General features: G+C 36.1%; 1 protein-coding gene across 1 annotated transcript; it reads left to right on the forward strand.

Annotated features, from left to right (window-relative positions):
* The first annotated feature begins 6,075 nt into the window (after window positions 1-6,075).
* TMEM126A (transmembrane protein 126A) lies at window positions 6,076-12,888 on the forward strand. Its single transcript, XM_037167645.2, has 5 exons — window positions 6,076-6,232; window positions 8,274-8,372; window positions 10,839-11,032; window positions 11,848-11,962; window positions 12,655-12,888. Exons 2-5 carry the CDS (start codon window positions 8,281-8,283, stop codon window positions 12,845-12,847), a joined length of 594 nt encoding a protein of 197 aa, XP_037023540.1. The 5' UTR covers window positions 6,076-6,232; window positions 8,274-8,280; the 3' UTR covers window positions 12,848-12,888.
* The last annotated feature ends 1,835 nt before the right edge of the window (window positions 12,889-14,723 follow it).

Genomic DNA, 14,723 nt, shown 5'->3' on the forward strand with positions numbered 1-14,723 from the left:
TGGACCAGAAGAAAGAGAATAATGGCCAAACAGAAAAGAGTCAAGGAGCAAGAATTCAAAGAAATGAGGAGAGTCTTAGGAACCTCCAGGACATCTTTAAACGCTCCAATATCCGAATTATAGGGGTACCAGAAGGGGGAAAGACACAACCACCAGTGGAAAAATTATTTGAACAAATAATAAAAGAAAATTTCCCCAATCTGGCAAAGGAAATAGACTTCCAAGAAATCCAAGAAGCTCAGAGAGTACCAAAAAAGTTGGACTCAAGAAGAAACACACCAAGGCATATCATAATTACATTAGCCAAAATTAAAATGAAGGAGAGAATCCTAGAAGCAGCAAGAGCTAAGGGGACAATCACCTACAAAGGAGTCCCCATCAGACTGTCAGCAGATTTCTCAAAAGAGACCTTACAGGCAAGAAGGGGCTGGAAAGAAATATTCCAAGTCATGAAATCTAAAGACCTACAACCAAGATTGCTCTATCCAGCAAAACTTTCATTTAGAATGGAAGGACAGATAAGGTGCTTCTCAGATAAGATCAAATTCAAGGAGTTCATCATCACCAAGCCCTTATTATATGAAATGTTAAAGGGGCTTATCTAAGAAAAAGAAGTTAAAGAAACATGAACAGTGAAAGAACAACAAGCTCACAGTTATTAACAACCACACCTAAAACGAAAGCAAACTAAAAGAACAGCTAGATCAGGAGTGGAAACATAGAAATGAAGATCTCAAGGAGGGTTAGCAACAGGGGAGTGGGAGGAGGAGATGGGGGGAGAAGGTACAGAAAATAAGTAGCATAGACAGTAGATAGAAAATAGATGGGGGGGGCAAGAATAGCATGGGAAATATAGAACCTAAAGGACTTGAGACACATGGACATAAACTAAAGGGGGGTAATGGTGGGGATGGGGGGGCAGGGTGGAGGGGAATGAAGGGGGGAATAGAACAACTGTAACAGCATAATCAATTAAAAAAAATAAATTTAATTAAAAAAAAAAGCTCCCCCCCAAAAAGCCCAGGACCAGATGGCTTTACTGGAGAATTGTACCAAAAACTTGAAACATTCTCCTCAAAACCAGTTCTCCTCAATTTTTTTAAGAATTGAAGAGGAGGGAGCACTCCCCAACTCATTCTATGAGATCAACATTATCCTGATACCAAAACCAAATGAAGACATAAGAAAGCAATATACCAATATCCCTGATTGATACTGACATAAAAATCCTAAACAAAATACCAGCAAACTGAATTCAACAGCACATTATAAGGATCACACACTATGACCAAGTGGGATTTATACTTGAAATACAAATCATTCAATATGCAGATCAATCAATGTAATAAACTACATTAACAAAATCAAGGGGACTTTTGGCCATGATGGAGGCCTAGGTAGGTACACATTGCCTCCTTGCACAACCAAAAGAAGGACAACAACAAATTAAAAAAACAAAAAACAGAACTGCCAGAAAATTGAACTGTATTGAAGTCCAACAGCCAGGAAGTTAAAGAAACATTCATCCAGACTGGGAGGAAGGGCAGAGATGAGCAGCTGGGGTGGAGAGGACTTGAAGCAAGGCTGTGGTGGGCAGTCCCACATTTGTGTGCAGATAAGCCAGAAGGAACAAATGGGGAGCAAGACACACCATGCAACCCAGGGTTCCAGTGCAGGGAAAGAAAGCCTCAAACCTCTGGCTGTAAAAGGCTGTGGGGGTTGTGGCAATGGGAGAAACTCCCAGCCTCACAGGATAGGCCCACAGGGTCCAAGAACATACAAAAATACACCCACCCAGGAATCAGCACCAGAAGGGCTCAAATTGCTTGTGGGTAGCAGGGGAAATGACTGAAAGCAGGCTGAGAGCTGAACAAGTGGCATTGTTCCCTCTTGGACCTCTCCCCCACATATAGCACCATAACAGAGCAAAGTGGGTTGCCCCACCCTAGCAAATACCTAAGGCTCAGCCCCTTACAATGTAACAGCTGCTCCGAGACAAGATATTTTGGCCCTAATGAAAGAATGAATCAAAGCTCTAAAATAACTAAGTGATGAAGAGATAGCCAATCTATCAGATGCAGAGTTCAAAACATTGGCAATCAGGATGCTCACAGAAATAGTTGAGAATGGTCCCAAAACAGAGAAAAAAGTGAAGGCTATGAAAAGTGAAATAAAGAAAAATGCACAGGGAACCAAGAGTGACAGGAAGGAAACTGGGTCTCAAATCTAAGATTTGGAGCAGAAGGAAGAAATAAACATTCAACTGGAACAGAACGAAGAAACAAGAATTCAAAAAAGTGAGGACAGGCTTAGGAACCTCTGGAACAACTTTAAACATTCCAACATCTGAATCATAGGGGTGCCAGAAGGAGAAGAGAAAGAGCAAGAAATGGAAAACTTATTTGAAAAAACAATGAAGGAGAATTTACCCAATCTGGCAAAGAAAATAGACTTCCACAAAGTCCAGGAAGCTCAGAGAGTCTCAAAGAAGTTGGACCTAAAAAGGAACACACTAAGATACATCGTAATTAAATTACCCAAGATTAAAGAGAAGGAAAGAACCTTAAAAGAAGCAAGAGAAAAGGAGACAGTTACCTACAAAGAAGTGCCCATTAGACTATCAGCTGATTTCTCACAAAAGACCTTGCAGGCAAGAAGAAGCCAAAAAGAAATATTCCAAGACATAAAAGGCAAAGACCTACATCCAAGATTACTCTATCCAGCAAAGCTATAATTTATAATGGAAGGATAAACTGCCTACCAGATAAGATCAACTTAAAGGAGTTCATCATCACCAAGCCCTTATTATATGAAATGTTAAAAGGACTTATCTAAGAAAAATAAGATCAAAATTATGAACAGTATAATGACAACAAACTCATAACTATCAACAACTGAACCTAAAACAAAAACAAACTAAGCAAACAACTAGAACAGGAGCAGAATCATAGATATGAAGATCATTTGTAGGATTATCAGTGGGAAGGAGAGGGAGGAAGAATGGGGGTAAAAACAGGGAATAAGAAGATAACTGGTAGGTACAAAATAGACAGGGGGAGGTTAAGAACAGTACAGGAAATGGAGAAGCCAAAGAACTTATATTTATGACCCATGGACATGAACTAAGATGGGGGGAATCCTGGAGGGTTGTGGGGTACAGGGGAGAGGGGAATAAAGGTGGAAAAATGGGACAACTGTAATAGCATAATTAATAAAATATATTTTTAAAACACAATTATAGCTAATAAGCCAATGAAGAAAGAAAATGTAATAAATATTCAATTAGTCTAAATAGTGCTAAAAAAAAAAAGGAAAAGCAGAATGTAGAATAGATGGAACAAATAGCAAGATGATAGATTTAAATCCCAGAATATAAAGATCGTATTAAATATGTGTTCTAAACACCTCCTTCATTAAAAGCCAGAAATAGTCAATGTATATAAAAAACAAAATTCAATTATATACTGCCTATAGAAGCTTGCACTACATATAATGACATAAGTAGGTTAAAAGTAAAAGGATGGGAAAAGCTATCTCATATTAACACTAATCAAAAGAAAGTTATTGGACTGGCTATATTAATATTAACATTATAATTAACATTAATATTAAATAACATGTAATAAGTAAACTGCAATGCAAAAGATATTACTAAGGATTAAGAAGGTTATTTCATAATGATACAGGAATCAATTTATCCTAAATGTTTATTCATATAATAATGGAGCTTTAAAATACATGAAGAGTTCATAGAGCTGAAAGGAGAAATACAGAAATTCCCATAATAGTTGGTGATTTCATTAACTTTTTCTCAATAAGTGATAGAAGTTGATAGAAATTCAGAAAGGATAAGGAAGTTTTAAACAATGCTATCAACCAACTTATGCTATCTAATTGATGTTTTAAAACACTCAGTACAACAACAGCAACATATATATTCTTTTCAGTCACACATGGAACATTTACCAAGACGTACCAGAGTCTGCTATAAATATCAATATATTTAAAAGGATTCAAATCGCACACATATATTCTCTGATCCCAATGAAATTTAATAATAAATCAATAATAGAAAGGCATCTGGAAAATTGGAACTATTAGGAAATTAACACAGTTTTAAATAACCTACAAGTCAAAGAAAAGAGCAAGAGAAATCAGAAAGTATTTTGGACTGAATTAAAATAATAAACAGCATTTCAAAATTAGTGGGATATACTAAAGCATAGTACAAGTTAGTACTATGAATAGGAGGGGGAGTCATAGTACTAAAAACCATGCTGGGGTTGGGGGGAGATCTCACCCAATGACCTCAGTTTCCTAATTAAAAAAATTAAAAAACGAAGAGCAACTTAAATTCCAGGTAAGAATAAGAAAGGAGAAAATATAGATCAGAGCTGAAAACAATCATATTGAAAACAGAAAAAAACTCAGTGAAATAAAAAAATGGTTATTTGAGATAAAAAAAATGATAAACCGTCAGTCAGATTGAGCCGACCTAAAAAAAGAGAAGACAAAAATAACTGATACCAAAAAAAGAGAGATGTGAGCTCTACAGATTCTACAGATTTTAAAGACTAAGGCAATATTTAAGCAATTTAAGCCAATAAATTTGAGAACTTAGATGAAATAGACATTTCATCTTGTCTTGTGAAGACCATTGATTTTTAAAACAAAATCTCAGTGTACTAAATTGCTTCCAGAATGCCATGCTACAGATTCTGTATAACATGAACATTAATACAAAATTAGCTTCAAACCATTAAATATGAAATTGGAATCAAAGCATAAAACAGAACATTAGGAATCAAAGTATTCTCTCACACATACAATTATAGTTAGTATCTTAATAAGCTGGTTTTCCCAAACTTTCTCTGCAGTTACATTTTAAACCGTCTGATTGGAGCTTACACTGACTTTCTACCTGGAAGCTAAAGACCTGTTTTTATGTTCTGCTTCATTGACTAGAGAATGTTTGACATCCAATAAATCCTTCTCAGCCAAGGAGTTTTGGGGGCTCTTCTCATCCTGCTCACTTCACCTTTAGTTTTCCCCCCTCATCTGGAATACCACGTCTTCTTTCATAAAGCTCAATTATTTTCAAAGCAACTTCAGTAAGCACTTTTATTGGACAGTCACATATTCACAAAATAATCAATGAAAATGTTATTTCCCTTCTTATTTTATAGATGAAAAAGAGGCTGCTAGGATGAGAACTGAGACATCTACAGAGGCTTAGTCAAAAACTTTTATTCTCAATTGTCCTAACTGGTGGAGCCACCAGGCTTCCTGGCTCTCTAAATAAACAGTTTTTCCTTAGCCGCATTCACCCAAACCTGCTTTTTTTATAAGCAGTGCTAGGCAAGGCTCCAGGAAATCGGCAGAAAAACAAGCCTCTCCTCTTGAGGTGGGACAATAAATTAGATTGCAACATGGCACAGGGAGCCGAAGATCTGAGGGAAAAGGGAAGAAAACCGATGGAGCAAAGGAATCTCCTTTTTTGACTTTAAAGATTTTATTTATTTTTAGAGAGAAGAGGAAGAAGGGAGAAAGAGAGGGCGAGAAACATTAATGTGTGATTGTCTCTAGCATGCTCCCTACTGGGGACCTGGTCTGCAGATACCCTACCTGGGAATTGAAAGGGTGACTCTTTGGTTTGCAAACCAGCACTCAATCCACCGAGCCACACCAGCAAGGGTGTCCTCATTTGACTTTAAAAATATTTTTTTATTTATTTTTCCATCATCATTTATCCCTAGTACCCATTATATGCCAAGGGCTGTGCTGTTTTCCTAAACCTTATATCCACTTCCAGGCAGGCTCTATCAGCCAGGAAATTAACGTGTCCAAGGTAGGTTTCCGGTGAAAATGGCATTTTCGGTAAGTCGACTTTCACTTGGAAATTTCAGTCTACAAGCTGTACCCAGGGAACCAGAGTTAGGTTGAACACTTTCCGCGTTAACCCAAGTCTCGCAGATCACTAGCCCAGCACCTCCCCAGGCTGAAGGCCCCTCACAAGGAAGTGGCTTGCGCGTGTAAGCTACGTCCTGGGAGCCCAATCAGCGACCAAGGCCACGCACCGCCTCTGGGTCGAGTCACGTGCCACTCAAAGATGGCTGCACCCAGACAAGTTGACTGAAGATTGCAGTGAGCTTTGGTGGCTGAGGAAGCCTAGAGGAAGCACCTACTTCTGGGAGGAAAGCATAAGGCACAGACCTTCTGGGGAAAGAGTGCAGTAAGTGCCTGGGTATCTGAAACACAGCACGGGAAAGAGATTCTAGGATTGGATTGGAAGGGGAGAAGAATCCGCCCTACAGCACCGAGCGTCTCTTTATTTTTCCACCTTGAATGAAGAGACCTTATATTTAAAGCCAATAAAAAAATTTTTAAAAACTTGCACTTGAATTTAACCCCTGGTTTACTGCCAGTTTACTGGGTAGCTTGGGCCTAACTTCATATTCAGAGGCCCGACTTTTTTCTCATTGCCTACTTCGGAGCTGTTCTGAGTGACGTGAGATAGCGAATTCAAATACTAAAGTATTTGTAGAATTTAAAGGTGACGTTGTCTTTGAGAGGAGTTTACTGTTAACAACAGGGACAAAATGACCTATTGTGGATTTCGAGGTCAGAACGTTTACCAAATTAAGGATGACTTTTAATAGCCACAGGGCATAAATGGGGTAGTTCACAGAACTCAAAACCTTATCCATATACAGAGCATAGAACGTAAAGAAAACTAATAATAGCATTAGGCCGGACTTTCTGGGGCAGTAATTTCTTTCATTTCAGACATACAAACCGCACACTTTATAGGTACTGAATTTGATTGTGTATTTCTCCACCCTCCCCCACTCCCAACCTCAACACAAGCAAAGCGGTTCAAAGCTTCTGTAGGCTAGGAATTGTCCATTGTGTTGTAACCAAAGCCCTCAAAAAATTTGAGTCCAGGATACCTAAATTTCCAAGTCCACATTGTACTTACTAGGTTAATTTAAGTCTCGGTATACGAATTCAAAATATATTTGAAATATATTTCGAATTATATATGAAATGTTGAATGCCCTCAACATTTTCCAAATGATCTAATATATTTAACAGGTACCCAACACATATTTGTTGAATTACTCATTGTTGTAAATTAATCTTGTAGCAAATGGGTGATAGTGAACCAAGAAAATCTAATTTCATAAAATCATGCTGTCCTTTGCTGTTATCTCTGAACTTCTGCTTTACTTAACTCTGCTACCTTGAAGTATTATTTAATAAGCTAAATCTTCAGGGAAAAACCATTGCCTTACCCTAGCATTCACCCCAGCTAGTGCATGGATCAACAAACTGGCTTGTTGGCCAGAGGAAGCTGATAGTTTCTTAATGGTCAGCCAGCTAAGAATGATTTTTACATTTTTAAAGTTATTTTTAAAAAGTATTAGACAAAGACCATATGTGACCTGCCAAGCCTGAAATACAGTACTGTTTGTTTTGTAGAGGAAAAAACTTGCTGACTTCTGCTGTAGTATATACCTAGAAGCAAAATTGTTGGGTATGTGTCTTCTGCCTACTATGTAATGCCAAATTCCATTCTGGAGAGGTTGTATCCAAATTGGATATAGTTTAGGCTTGCACGTGCAACACGAATTACCCCACAATCTTGCTAGTAATTGAAATGGTCAGATTTTGTTTTGTTTTTAGCTAACGTAGGTACACATACTGTTATTACTATGGTTTTAATTTCTACTTCCCTGATTATGAAGTTAAGTATATTTTCACGTTTACTGGTTCTTTGGCTTTCCTTTCAGTGATGTGCTTGTTCAAACTTATGTCAATTTTCCTTTTGGATTGCTTGCCCTTTCCTGGTTGTTTCTACTTATTTACATATTTCTAGGTACTAATTACCCGTGTCACTTATGTTAAAAACATTTCTGCACTAACTTAGCTTTTCTGGTGCCTCGAACACAAGTTCTTAATGAGTTACTAGTTTAGTATTAGTTTCATGTCTTTTGGTGCTATTTGCAAGTTAAGTATTTTTAAGGGTTATAAACATACTTCTATATTTCCTAGACGCTCATCTGCTGCTTTTCATGTTTTGATTTGTCTTATTTAGAATTGATTTTCTTGTGTGTGGGTGAAGGGTATAGTGTGTAGGCAGATTATGAATTCCATGTATAGCGAATTCCTTTAAAATTATTAATGGTCTTCAGAAGCCTTTTTATAAGCCCCTTTGTTGTCTTTTTTCTACTGATAAACACTATCGAAAATGTTATTTTTAATTTTGTAAGACTCAAGATGGAAAATCATGAGCCAGTTCATACTGTCAAGGAAAAACAAATTTTTGATATCATAACCAGAAAAATCAATCAACTTCCAGAAGCAGAAAGGTAAGATCCTGTCTTAAAGATATCTTTTACCAAATAGATTTTTATTGACTATCTGATATTTATTTGGTTTCAGTGCCTTGAGAAAACCAAGGCCCACCAAGATTAACCACTTAGTTTGAAGTCAAGGCTAGAATTCATGTCTTTGAGCGTATCTAATTATATGATGGTTCTCTTTTTTTTGCATTTGGCTTAGAGGATAGTTAAACATGTATTTGTGGACTCATCTAAATATCAAAACTTCAAAATAGCTTTTCAATTGTTTTCATTTCTATTATTATAATAGCAGCCTAAATAATGCCATTTAACACACACAGCTAGAAAAATCTGAGAACAGCACTGTGGTTAAAAGATCTTTTAAGATATTATTAAATAGAAAGAGGCTATGCAGGAAACATACTGATCTATGACACTGAGTGAACTATAGTCCACTTTCGCAAAATATTTTTTAGATCTAGGCAAGAATGCCTCTTTGGTTAATTTAAACTGAAAATATGAGGCAGAAAAGGATAAAAAAGGAGTCAGCCTGGGGAGAAAGAAGGAACAGTATCTCAGAGGGAATGGCATATGCCTAGGCCACAGGATAACAGTTTGTCATATTTGAGGAACCAGTGTTACTGAAGTACAAGGGAATTGGGCATAAGGTTGAAGGACAGGAAGAGTTTTAAGCAGGCAATGATGTGATCCAGCTGACATTTCTAAAGTACATTCCAGTATTTTTTGAGAAAGAGATTTGAGGGGAAACAAAAGGAAAATCAATACAAAAATGTATAGTAATCCTGGTAAGTGGTGATGGTAGGGTGGTAGCAGTTGAGATAAAATAGGATGGGTTTGGAGTAATTTCATATACCATATATTTCAATGTTAAATTTGGCTTTATATTTTACATGTTTAGTTCATGTACCTAGTTATTTTGTGTGTTTTGATAATGTCATGTATTTCTAGTTGTATAGGCACTTTTTTGAAAATTGGCAAAGGGTCTGCTAGATAACTTGGTACTTACTGAATTGTTAACTAAAAACTATAATTTAAAGCCATACTAAATTAAAATATGGTTGGGATACAGCAAATTTTGCTATTCCAATTCAGTTGCATTCCTTGTTTATTATATTTTACAGTAATGTATCAATATATGAACTATAATATTAATCGTAAAATATATGTGGGCCAATTACCTCTCAGCATTCATTCCTTTGACCAAAATAGAGATGATGTATATTGCTCAGGATTATTATAAAGATAAAATAACTCATTTCAGAGGAAGTGTTCAAATTTCCAGTTTCCACAAAAATAAGTCTTTCGCATTCACATTTTCTATTACTTGGTAGGTTCTTCTCTAGGCTCTTATCACTCTTTAAAAATTATTTTACGTAAGGTACTAGACTGCCTGTCTCCTATTGCCATTACAATTTTAATAGACTTGTGTTATATCTCAAGTTTACATGACTTTCATCTTTTAATAAACTGAAAACAGTGAAGGTAGAAGGTAATCTGTTGTGCCTTCAGCAGCAAGTCTACTGCCTATAGTAACATGATTGAATGACAAGCAACATAATGCCTGCAGTGAAAGGTTAAGAAAAGTAAAACCTCATACAGTGTAGGAAGCTATGTTAGGAATTCCTACAGTCTTAAGATAAGTGTTAACCATAGAAGTCAGAGGGGATATTGTGTGGCTAACCTGGCTGAGTAGTGAGAAATTTTAAGTCGACACCTATGTTGTAGATGGCAAGGCAGGGTAGTCTAGTTAAGCAGTAGTCTTAGGAGTTGAAATTGAAGCACTTTCAATATCTAGCAATAATTTTTGCTATTTTTTCCAAAACTAAAGAATGCTCATGATGTGTTTACCTTAGCTTAAAAACCACTTCCTATCTCAAAATACCATTTTACTCTTATGTCAGTGGGTTGTTATAAGGTACCTGGTGCAGAGTATCCCTTAAATATTACTACTATTCCAGCCCCTCAATCTTAACTCTAATGCTTTGTGGAAGAATGAAAGGAAACAACTCTACCTCTTTAAATGCCTTCTTTGTGTCAGGTGCCATTGAAACCAAAAGGAACTTCTTTGTACTCATTGTCTTGAACTTGTTTATAGTGGGGAACGTCTCAAAATGTGTTGTGCTAGAGAGGTAGGTATTGGGTATTGTGGGAGCCCAGAGGAGAGACATCCAAATCAGACTCTTCAGAAACTCCTCTGTTTTATATAGAATTGTCCTAGAATTATCCTTTGCAGAATCACAAAGTATATTTAGCAAAGTCAAAATTTATCACCATATCCATAATTGTTACCAAATTCAAAAGCCTTTCCAATAAAAATCTGTATGTATAACATAATGAGGTTTTGGTTTTATGAAGCTGTAAGAATATTCCTAAAGTTCCGATAAGTTTGCTAACATATGCCAGAATTGTTGAAGAGTTCCTAACACACAACAAAGCCAAAGAAAACATTACTATTTTTTTTCACCCATTCAGGAATCTACTTGAATATGGATCAACATATATTGGACTTAATGCTGCTCTCTGTGGCCTAATAGCAAACAGTCTTTTTCGGCGCGTCCTAAATGTGACACAGGCTCGTATAGCTGCTGGTTTACCAATGGCAGTGATCCCATTTTTGACAACAGAAGTATCTTACAAGAGTTTTGTAAGTTTACCATTGAATACAGGTAAATTCTATTTCACTACTACCAAACTTTCCTTTGGTATATACTACTTGTACTCTGCATTAATTCTTAAAATGGCAATTTGTATTAGCATGGTATACCAAACAAGTGTCTACACAGCAGTTACATTTCCCTTTATCTAACTCATCTTTCCTATGGTGTTTAAAATAAAAATATTTGGAAACTCAAATTTTTTTAAAAAATTTAGACAGTTCCTTAATGGGAAAAAAAAATTTCCCTTTAAGGGAATAAGACTTTTATATAGTGAGTCTTTCAAAGCACCTAATATACAGACAGGAATTAATAAATATATGAAGACTTGATTTCCTTTTGACAGTTTACCGTGTGCTGAGTGCTTTGAGTATAGTTCATCATGAGTTAAGTTTTTGATGAATGATCTGAAGTAAAAGTATTACTATAAGTGGTGGTGGGGAGGGAGACAGTCCATTTAAATTCTCTTCTGCTAAGAGCTGTTCTAAATTTGTTTAAATTGTATGAGTATTTTGCTTGAGTTCCTATAATCAGTGTGGAAAAACTTTTGATCCAAGGAAACATGTTGCCCAATGAATTAAACTACTGAGGAAAAAAGATATTATACTAATTTGGAAGACATTTTTTGAAGATGGTTATTAATCAGCTACTCCTAATTATTTTAGGTTATCTGTACACATAATTATACCTTCTAACATGCCTGCAGAATTGCATTTGCTGTATTACTGCCTGAAAACTGAGACTCTATATTTAAGGGGAACTTGCATTTTTTGTTATGTTTGTTGGACTGTTATGACCTTCATTTCCAGAACAAATTTATTTCCTAGGTGATCTGAATTGTGAAACCTGCACCATAACACGAAGTGGATTGGTGGGACTTGTTTTTGGTGGTCTGTACCCCGTTTTCTTGGCTATACCTGTGAATGGTGGCCTAGCTGCCAGGTAGGATTCTTTGTTTCTCATAATCATTGAAAAATTATAGTAGTATATAAATGATTACTTAGAAAATGTACAACTCAAAATAGCAAAAACATTTTCTCAGGCAATGTTAACTTTTGATTTGGAAAAGTTAAGACCTGTTTTCTTTCCTCTGAGTTATCAGCTATTCGCAATAATTTGCAAACAGTTCTAGAAATATTTCACACTGTAGTCTTGGGTGTGTAGTTCAGGTTCTTAACCATAACTTACAGTTTAGGTTAATTTATAACTTAGAAAGCTGCTAATACCATTCTAGCATTAAAACTGTGTTATTTACACATTGTTCTTAAGAATTTAAGCACTTCCACCACAGGAAAGTTTCATCAGCAAATGTCTAGCTTTATGCCTTCTACTCCCAAATAACTGTTATTCTCCAATGAACTTTTGTTATCGAGTAGTCTATGCTCTGTGAGCCTCCAGGAGTAAACTGGAGAAAGGGGGAAAAAACCAACAAACCAACAACAAAAGAACCAACCCAAAGGCCAGTCTTAGGAGTAATAATAGCATTGCCTTACTCTTTACCTAGAGTAAACTAGTTAAGATTTCTGTGATTAATATATATATTGGTGTACATCAGTTTGCCACTTGACACAACAATTTTTTCTAGCAAACTAGAATGTTTTCTTAGATGTTTTCTTCTCAATGTTTTCTGACAGGTATGCCTCAGCCCTGCTACCAGAGAAAGGAAACATCTTAACCTACTGGATCAGAATTTCTAAGCCTATCTTTAGAACGATGTTATTTCCTATTTTGCTCCAGACTGGATTTGCAGCATACCTTGGTTCTAGACAGTATAAACTGCTTATAAAGGCTCTTCAGTTACCTGAACCTGGCCTAGAAATTAAGTGATTGTTAAACAAACATGTACACAAAATAAAATGTAAAAATAACCTACTATATAAACATGGATTTATAATTTATCACATGATGTACAACTCTTGAGACCTACAAAAGGCTACATAAGGCAACCAAAGGCTGAATACCAGGTAAAGGCTATCCACTTAAACAAAAATGTAACTTCTCTACTTTGCCTAATAGTATTGCTTCATTGCACTTGCTCTATTCCTCTGTCTATATTAGGCAGAGTTTGGTCTAACACAGACAAAAAATAAACATAAAGTAGTTTACAATGAAGACCTCATAAAAAATCCAAGCTGAAATGAAAACGGAGGTGGGGGGGCAGTATCAGAACAAATGTTATGAACACTTCATTTGCCATAGGTATTATTGATCCATAGAATCTTAGAACATACTTTATCAACCTGCCTCACAGAAGGATCAATTCCAGTATACAGGTAATTCAGGCTCAACTTGAGCTCTTCTAATGATATAGTTACCTATTTTAGAAGTTACCTTATTTATAGCTTTGGAAAGCTATATTCCTGGAAGATTGAGGCCAGTACTTTCTTGGAAGTTTCCATCTAGAGTGGAGCAGTTTTTGGACTCATAGACTCCAAGCCTTTTTCTTTTCTTGATGCTAATCAAGTTAACTAGCCTCTCTGGCCCTCAATATTCATCATTAACCTCACTCAAGATTGGTATTACATAACATGTAATTGGCCTAACAGTGACAGTATCAAGCACTCACATGGTAGCCATATTCTTCTATTGCTCCTGGTTTTGTTTTTGGAAATATCCTCATCTTTCCTCATTTCCTAAGATACAGCATTTCAATTTTAGACATGACCTATTGTGTTGCCCTTCCTAAGACTTCTGATCTCAGTTCTTTAAACCATTTTCTTTTGTGACAGCATCTAAATCAGTACTTTCCAACAGCTTTCTGTGGTGGTATATATCTGATTGACAATGTTAGCTATTAGCCATTGAGCACCTGAAACAATGACTAATGCAATTGAGTAACTTAATTGTACATTTTAATTAAATTTTTAGCCACATGTGGCTAAAGGCTAAAGTATTGGACAGCACCTATCTAGACACACTTTCCTTATGAAACAAGTCGGATGTACCAAACAAATTAGTACATATTCTAATATGATCTAGTACATATTAGTACACAGATCATATTCACAAGCATCTTAACTGTTCCTCCCAAATATAATGACATAACTGTTAAGGAATCTTATGTTACTTAAAATCATATGAAAGAACAGAGCCTGCCATCTAGGAAAGGCACCTTGGTGAAATAGGATTTCTCCAGTGCAGCCAAAGATTAAAATTTAAGTAGAATTAAAATATACATTTTTAATTTTTCAGAAAGCAAAGATTTGTTCTTTCAGCAGGTACTTAAAATGTATTATTCCCTACCAAACTTATACAAGAAATGATGCCAATTAAAAGGCAAACTATTTTACAATGGATATTCTTTGGATTACCCCTGGCTGGTGTGGCTCAGTGGACTGAGCACTGGACTGCGAACCAAAGGTTCAATGGTTCAATTCCCCAACAGGGTTGCAGGCCAGGTCTCCAATAGGAGGCATTTGAGAGGCAACCACACAGTGATGTTTCTCTCCCTCTTGCTCCCTACCTTCTCTAAAAAAATCTTTGGAAAAAAATTTAAAAGGAAAGTTATTTTACAAGCTAAAATACCAAGCTAAAGCTCTGACCCCAAATTATACACTGTATCTGCATTCTATCACTTTTATTTAAATCAGAGTTATACTTGTCACCTTGAGGGGGTTGGGGGACAATGAATTAAAATCCCTGACTTCAAAAATAAGAAACCCAAATTACTAAGTTTAAAACCCACTGATGTTAATTAGTGCTG

This window comes from Artibeus jamaicensis, unplaced genomic scaffold (assembly GCF_021234435.1).
Source record: "Artibeus jamaicensis isolate MK-2021 breed Jamaican fruit bat unplaced genomic scaffold, CSHL_Jam_final contig_64, whole genome shotgun sequence".
NCBI classification, from domain to species: Eukaryota; Metazoa; Chordata; class Mammalia; order Chiroptera; family Phyllostomidae; genus Artibeus; species Artibeus jamaicensis.